This window comes from Morone saxatilis, unplaced genomic scaffold, assembly GCF_004916995.1.
Source record: "Morone saxatilis isolate NCDOM2014 unplaced genomic scaffold, NCSU_SB_2.0 Contig22, whole genome shotgun sequence".
Taxonomy (NCBI): Eukaryota; Metazoa; Chordata; class Actinopteri; family Moronidae; genus Morone; species Morone saxatilis.
In genome coordinates, this window is record NW_023339785.1 from 13545078 (window position 1) to 13554135 (window position 9058).

General features: G+C 37.8%; 1 protein-coding gene across 1 annotated transcript in view; it reads right to left on the reverse strand.

The window, feature by feature from the left end:
- Nucleotides 1–5613: 5613 nt before the first annotated feature.
- LOC118333493 (neuroblast differentiation-associated protein AHNAK-like) overlaps nucleotides 5614–9058 on the reverse strand; it is a 23626-nt gene continuing 20181 nt past the window's right edge. Inside the window, exon 7 of the mRNA XM_035669159.1 lies at nucleotides 5614–9053. Coding sequence (XP_035525052.1) covers nucleotides 6553–9053 — 2501 coding nt within the window. The 3' untranslated portion in view covers nucleotides 5614–6552. The remainder of the gene's footprint in view (nucleotides 9054–9058) is intronic.

Consider the following 9058-nt stretch of genomic DNA (forward strand, 5'->3'; position numbering starts at 1 on the left):
GAGCACAAAGCCTCTACAGAAAGGAAGGTGGCACTTTCCTCTTTTAAAGGAAATTCCTGATAAGTTCCTTCCTCTGCACTGCAACAACAAGCAACCAGGAACACCAGGATCACATCCTGTGATTGAGGCAGAACACTGCTTTCACAAAGCCTCCCTATAAACCATGTTTCTGGAACACTTGTGTTAATACACTTTAATGTGACCAAGCTATCTAACTGCCACCTGATAAAACATTATTAATTAAACTAGCTGATATCTGTGTTTGCAAATACAATCATGTATAATGTTAAATAAAGACTAATCAATAATAATCAAATGTTTTAAAACTGCATGTGATTATGCAGCTTTTGTTTGAATCCCTGTGTTTGAGATAAAATATAGTGCAGTCAATTCATCCCAAAAAGTTTTTTTAAGACTATATTAGTCCTTGTAATAGCAGTGCTGTAATATAATTCAACCACTGGGTGGCATATCTAGCATTTTCACAGTTCACAGTTATAAAGTGCAAGGGTCAGACATTTCAAGAGGCCTTAAAAGATTTTTGTTTTGCCCAAAATGTTATATATTAAACTATTATATACATTCCCACATTAGCCAAATTTAAATTATATGATGATGAAGTAAACACTTCATTTTTTATTATTCAACCTTCAAAAATGTCAGTAAGTAAATTAAGTGAAGTCAGTAAATGATTTATGTCTGTTAATAAAGTGATATTTTTTATTATATGCAGAATCATATCGTATTAACACAACTACCTATTGTTAATTACGTCACATAACTATTATGTAGTTGTTATTTATGGTTAGTGTGTCAACCTCTTGCAGTTGTGTGAATAATGATTCTATAAGTCACAAATGTGGAAGTAAAATGTTGTTATATCAAAGTAAAATCTGTTAGGGAAGATGGCTAATTGTGTCTATGTCCATGTCCTTAAAGCAGCTATAACTGATATTTTGATAACAATGTATCAGATGTATGAAATGGGCCGCTCATAGGTTCCGAACCAATCTATGTTTGGTCGAATGGTCGAAATGGTGCAAACGGTTTTAAACTAGGTGTTTAAACTGGAACAGAGCCGGTTCCCTGTTGGTGGGAAAGCAGGCAGTAGTTTTCATTGAGAAGACCGTAAACCTGTACACTATCTGCTCAACACTATACAGCAACACGGTGGGGCATTTAGTAGCTAAAGAGTAAGTTATTTCCAAGTTGGGAGAGACTTAAATATCTCTTTTTTATTCATGAATAAAGAGCATATGCACAGAGATGCTTTTTGGCATCTAGTCTTTGACCTTTGTCACCAAGCTTAGATAGATTTAGGATTTTGATTGGATTTCATATTCCTGATATGCAGGTAAACACCTCGTTCACATAGGCCACCCAAGCAGCATGTGGTGTCTCCAGTGCAAGATTTGATGCCAGATAACAAATAGTTATAAGCTACACTGGCAATGAGCATGCCAGATAAAAACTGTTGCATAAACTGAAGAACATGCCTACGCAAGACATTTAAATTGTTCTATGTACATGGTTTATTCCTAATTTGCCTACCTATTTTGCTACAATTAATTTTATGCTTAACTCTAGACCAGCCTCCCTAGTTTTACAGCCTAGCCCCAAATTGTGTATTTCTTTTGCTGACTTAGTTTTGATTTATGTATGAATTATACAATTTACTCCCTTTCCTAACTTATGTGTTCTAAATAAAATCTATATTTTAGTACAGCAGTCTCTGGTTCAAAACAAAAACAATGTTACTTAAAAAGACCTTTGCTCTTGTAACACAGAAAGTGTCTTACCGGTGCTCTCTATGGCTCTGCGCTGTTTCCACTAGCTAGCGGTCCTATTAGCTGACTCAAGCTCGAAGTACCGGACGTTAGCACTAGTGCCATTGTCAGGCGAGCGGGCAACAGAGCTGGCCTTAGCAGGGGTATGACGATATCTGGGACCAGACACAGCCTCCGACAATGGAGGACAGGGGATTTACCGCTGGCTTATTAACAGCCGGATTATTTACAGTGGCACCAACAAGGACTATGACTCCAGGATGACAAAGACACAGCAGGTTCAGGCAGGGGTTGGAGAGGTATTAAGAAGGGATAGGATCAACTTTGTCTGGAGCTGATTTGTAAGTAACGTTTTACATCATCCATTGTGTTGAAGTCCACAATTATTTGTTTTTGGGAAGTTGGAAGTTATTTATTCCATGTTTTGAAGAATGAGACTCACACAACACAATTTCTGATACTGGATAACAGACAAAATCATAGTGACAATTGTGTGTGCACAATTTAATCTGCTTTAGTTTGCTTCAAGAATTTATATTATGTCATTAGCCCAAATGGAGGTCCTGAGGTCGGCACTGTAATGCAGAAGTCTCTATGAACTAGACTGGGAATTCTGAGAGGCAATGGAAAACACCTGAGTCTTTCCATCTTCCATGATATCTGTGTCAATAAAGGCTACCAGGAGGTCAGCAAAGCAGTTACCCCTTCGCACTACATGATGACCTTGGCTTTGATTCCTCCCATGGCAAAGTCATCCAGTTCAACTCACTGAGTGATGCTCCAACAGTTACTTAACGATATAATATGTGACATCTCTGCATTAAAATGTATATAAACACTGTACCCATGTCATATATTTTACTTAGTTGTGTACTAACATTATTCCAAACATTTTCCAACAATGTTTAAACCCAAAAAAATCAGTTATTTTATTTAGGTAACAGTGCGTTTCACCAGTTGCTTATCAATGGCGTAATATCCTCCTCTGTGCATGTGTCACCGTTGTGGTTGTCTGCCAGAAGCTGATCTTGATCATTTTTTATATTTAAAGTGGATGAAAGTCATCGGACGTCTGGATCTTAAGCTAAACAAGCTGAGATACTGGCTCCGCTGACATTTTTAAGATTAAACTATTTTGGTGTTTTTACCGGTTTTAATCACAGAGTCCGATCTCCAGAACTTCTCAATCTTAAGTTATTATAGAAACAAGTTAAACTATCATTAGAAGCAGGCCCACCAGGATGTTGTTTTTCCGCCAAACAGCGAGAGAGAAACACTGACTTTTAAGGTTAAACGGCTGTATTAACTTTTTTAACACTGAAGGAATCCTAGTTGGGAGAAGCTGACTGCCATTATGATAAAGACAACAACTCTCATGATCCCACGTAACTTCACAAAGTCATTATACTTTGTCTTTTGTTATTCTTTTGCTGTGACCCTCTAGCGGCAGAAATTACATATTTTACATATAATTGTTGAGCAGCATATACATTTTAGGGCTCAGGAATAACATCTGTTACACCTCCACCTTGGTCTTTTTGTCCTTGCTCTATTCTGATTAATTCAGTTGTAATTTTGGGGGTTCCTTGGTCTTTACTTATATCTTCAACATACAGTCCTCTTCCTTGTTAATTTCTTTCATCTATGATATGGTCACTTTAAGCATCTGTATATTTGATATCTCTACAGTATGACATCTGATTCCTGTAGTTAAGAAAAGTCAATAGTTATGCCCTCTGAGTCTGATGCCTCAGTTTGGTTGGACTCCTGTGCAACATTTCAGTATAGTTGTCATTGTGAGCATAGTGTAGAGGTACAATCTCAATATTTTACATAGTTTTTCTCATACAGGTCTTCAACTGTGCAGTCAATAGTCAATTTCATTTTGTGAAATGCCATGGATGCCACGAATATGATCCTCTAGCTTCAGCGACTTCAATCGACCTATGGGTGCTCTGATTGGGGTTTTTTAAACTGATCATTAGAAGAAGTATTATCTGTTACGGATCACTGGATCTATTTATAACCTACACCTCTGTCTCACACACACTGGCTCACCCCACCCTGTCTCTTTGTGCTCATCTCTCCATATACAGGTTGTATGTCTCTGCTCAGTTACTTTGTTGGTCAGCATTAAGTTTTATAAAGTCGCCCAAGAAACACAACTCACGTTTTGAATGTTTTTACTAGCATTTCCAATTTCACAACAGCAGGTGATCAAAAAGAACAGTGTTGTTTTACCTGCTCTGTGCTTGTTAAACATCCACCAGATAACGTCTCTCTCTCCGTTTCTCTGCAAAATACTAAAACAAATCCCTGAATCTGTGACTGAATAACCTTCCTGTGGAGTGAAATAAATGCATCAGCAGATCAGCTCGTCTGATCAGCATTTATAGAGATCAAACTATTTAGAGTTTTACCCATTTTAAGTTCTACAAGAAATTAGTCTATGCTGTGTGGCTCATTTTTTTCCTTTCTGTGAACAACAAAATGGGCAAGACACTTATAGCAACAACAGCTTAAGGCACTTACCACATCTAATTTATAAAACATGAATGAAATTTCCCATGGACTGGGCATGCTTTAATACTGCAGCAAAATGTATCAGGGTTCGTTGAGCCACAGAATCAATGCAAATATGAATTGATTTGTTGAGGTTTGCATGCGCTTTAGTAAATGTGAAATGTTTATGACATTGTTCATCAATAATTACAATATACACATCTACCTGATTGTTTATGGCTATAGACTGCAACTTTTTATCATGTAATTTATTGTGAATGTTGTTGAACCCCATGATAAGGTACTGAGCAAAACTGCAAGTCGAGAAAACATACATAAATCCAAGTAATATTCATATAAGACCAAAATTAGGCTACTTTTCGTTCAACAGGACCTTCTGGTAGATTGCAGGTATGACCACGTTGCCATGTGTCATAATAGCTTATGATCTTACATCTATGTATGTTTATTGTATATGTCATATGTATGCCCAAAGGTATAAGCAGTTAAGCATTGTAGGACATTCTTAATTGTATAGATAATTTCAACATTTTCCATATGATCTTTTTTTTAGCAAGTTGTTTTCTCTCTCCTCATTTCATATGTGGCCTGAAGGCAAAATGTAAAACAATTTATTGATTTAGCTTCAAGCTGTAACTGTAACAGCTTCAAGCTAACAGGTTTTCAGAAAAGAAGCTTCCACAGACAGAAAAGAAAAAATCACAACAAATTAGTGACATATGAAATAACATAAAGGAATCACAAAGTTGTCTAAACAGAATCTAAGGCTATTAGGCTAGTTTCTACTGACTTCAACATTAGGGTCTGGAAAGTCATGTACTGTATTCTTTCACTGTAAATTACTTGATTGGCTCATTCTCATTCAGTAGGTTCCACTAGGTGAACTATCTGGTGAATCAGTAGCTTAGTTTGGAGAGTGGATCGCCACGGAGAGTGAGTGCCTACCCTAGTGAGGAAGAGATAACAGCTGAAAACTGCTTTTTAATAGATTTTATACAGCTCCAAGCTCCTTATAAGTGGAGTGATACAGTTTTGTGTATGAACTGTTCTCTGGATTTAATGTATCCATGTATCCAGTGTATCTGCATCAGTCGGTCAAACAGTGTATGATCAGCGATGAGTCAAATGATAATTCAAGTTGGATTCTGTATGATTCCTAATGAGTGTATCCTAATCAAAAACAAGTAATAATAGCTTGAATAAAAATGTAATGTGCAACAAAATACAGATGAACCCATTCAAGTATATTCCATATCATGTCACATGATTAAGGCACTCACAAATACTGACGTAAGAAGCCTAATAAATTCTATAAATGTTTTTATTTAGTTTATTCTGCAGAATGCACACAAAAGAATAGACCATGAATCATGCTTTATCTCCATTAAATTTCTATTAACACAGATTTTGTTTGCAAACAAATGAAATGATCAAAAAGTGACTGTTTGTTGTGATTTTTTTGTTTATGTAATCATAAGGTGTGTGTACAAACAGAGTGACAGCAAATGAAAAATACAGAGGATCATAAAACAGGTAAGTATGAAAATGATACAGGATTAGGAGGCAAAACATGTTTAAAACAAATGAAGGAGATGCATATTTTTGGTAAATTGCCCAGAATTTGAGTGTCAGTAAAAAAAATTAACAAAAAAGTACTGACAGCTGTTTAGAGAGCTGATAGTTTCGAAACAGTGATTGCAATTATGGTATATACAACACCACCACAAAATCTTGCACTGATTATAAAATATCAAAGCTTGAAAATAAAATAATGTCATATATAAACTGTTAACTGTTTACGTTTGTGTGTATAAACAACATTTTCCTTCAACATAACTATTGTAACTATCTGTTCTGTGCAATAGACCCCTGGATACAAATATACCACACCCATTCATTAACAACATTCATTTAATAGAATGAGATAGGACACATTGACAAACCCTCTAATAAACTATTGGTGAAAATTTGGTGAGGTTGCATATGTTCAATAAATCTGGACTATATACAAAAACAATATTTATTATTACAATACAAATTAATCTTATTTACAGTTTGAATGGATTTTAAACATTCTCATGCACTCCTGTCTAATTACTGCAAAACTGAAGAACTACTCGTACTTGAACATTGAGATGAGATGTGTACGTCCCTTAGGTTTTAAAGAACGTTTGAAGATTTTGCCTTATTAGTAGAGGGTATTTGGGTGTACATGAGAGAGTTTAATTTGTCTCATAATTAATCATTTTTTCGGGGAAACAGATAGTTCAAGTCTTGGGAACCTGAAACCACTTCTTGAACCACTGTCACTGCTGGAAGATGAAGACAATCTTGATTTTTTAGAGTGTACAGAAACACCTGCCGCACTTCCCTCCACTCCTGCTTCACTGTCTTCACCAAGTGTCACTTCATATGAGCCCTTTGACTTTGAACCAAAACCTCCGAAGGTACCAAACTTTAACTTGCCTTTCTTTCCCTTGGCCTTGCTTCCTCCTAGGTCTAATGAAATGTCACCACCCTCAGCTTCCAAGTGAGTGGAAGGAGAACTAACTGCAAGCCCCCCCTCATCACTCAGAGAGGAGGACCGATGCCTTGATTTCTTAAATAGATCCAGTGAGGCTGACTTGCCTTTTGTTGACACACTGAGTCCAGAGTCACCTTCTAATTCTAATTTCCCACCCATCTGTTTCCCAGTATGTACACTTAGGTCTTTTCCACTTGCGCTCAGTTCTACCTCTGACCCCTGAAGATCACCTACACTGCCCTTTGGTTTTGATTTGCCAAACAATTTTGGCATCTTTACTTTTACTTTGCCTTCACTGTGCCTCAGTTCTGGACTGGGAACCTCAATGTTTTGTGAACTGACTTGGCAACTAACAGATGGAGACTGCATGTTTATGCCTCCACTAGCTGCAAGGTCTGATTCAACATTTCCTCCACCTTGCTGTCCCTCCAACAGAGGCAGAGCAATACCAAATTTTGGGACCTTCAGTTTGGGAAATGTTAAAGTACCCTCTGGGTAATGAAGGCCACCACTTACACTGCCTGCTGAAACACTTGCATCAATCTCTGCACCACCTTTCACATTTACTTTCTGGCCTTTAAAACCTGCAGACATGGTTGCCTCTCCTTGTCTGTTTAGATTTGCATCAATATCAGGAGCAGACAGGTTCACATTTGGCATTTTAATATTAGGAGTCTTTAATTTCACATCTGGCCCTTCCAAGCTAACATTTGGCCTGTCAATAGTGCTCTTTAAGCTACCAGATGACAAATCTAGATCAGGTGATTTTAATCCCTCTGATAAAGATCCATCACCTTTCAGTTTTGGTGATTTGATATCCAGCTCCACATCAGGAAAATGAAGCTTACCAAAAAGATGCTTCTTTGCCTTTGTTCCTTTGATATGGATATTGGGTGTGTCTACATCCAAGTTCACTGCTGGTGTTTCGAAGTCAGCATCAGGTTTCTTTGCCTTTCCTTTCACTTTAGGAAGTTTAAATTTACCCTTTTTGCCCTTTACATGTATATCAATATCAGGGGCATCAAGGCTTGCTTCAGTATCTGGGAGACTAACTTCTGATTTAGAACCCTTTGCTCCCACACTGAACTTGGGTGCTTTAAACGTGGAATCAGGACCCTCCACTTCAGGGGATTTCATTCCAAACTTAGGACCTCTGAACTTGGGAAATGTAACACCTGTCTTTACAGGATCAATGGACACACCTTCCATAGTGATGGTGGGTGCTGCAATGTTAGCATTTGCACCTTTGATGTCTCCTTCTAATTTGGGCATTGATGCACTCATCTTTCCTTTGACTTTAGGCCCTTTTACACCGATATCTAGATCAGGTGCTTTTACATCAATGTTTGCTTTGGGAAGGTTTATATCAACATCTGGTCCTTCCACTTTTGGACCTTTGAAGCCAAAGGATGGCACTTTGATTTTAGGCATGTCGAATCCACCTTTTGGACCTTCAATATCAATTTCTGGACATTTGATGTCAACATCAGGTGCTTTCACATCAATGTTTGCTTTGGGCAAGTTTAAATCAACGTCAGGACCCCTTATGTTTGGACCTTTGATGTTCAATGATGGTATTTTGATATTGGGCATGTCAAATCCACCTTTTGGCCCTTCAATATCAACCTGGGGACTTCTGATGTCAATTTCAGGTGCTTTTAAATCTCCCTCTATTTTAGGAGCAGACAAATCCATGTCACCTTTAAGTTTAGGACCTTTCAGGTTGAAATCAACGTCTGGCATGGAAATGTTTGGTCCTGAGATAGTTGGCATCTTGAATTTTGGTCCCTTGATCTTACCACTCGGACTCTCAATGTCAATGCCTGGTCCTTTGATGTCTAACTCAGGGCCTTTAATATCAATGTCGCCTTTAGGAAGGCTGACATCAACTTCTGGCCCTTCAACATTTGGACCTTTCATCCCAAAGGATGGCATTTTCATCTTAGGCATTTTAAATCCTCCTTTGGGACCCTCAATGTCAACATCTGGTCCTTCAATATCGACCTTGGGAGCTTTTATGTCTCCCTCAATCTTTGGAACTGATACATCCACATCTCCCTTTACTTTGGGCCCTTTCAGACTCATATCCCAATCTGGCAGTGTAGGTCCTGATAAGGATGGCAGCTTAAATTTGGGTCCTTTGAGTTTTGCGTCAGGACCTTCAACATCAAATTCTGGCCCTTTGATGTCAATATTAGGTGCTTTAACATCTATGTCGGCTTTG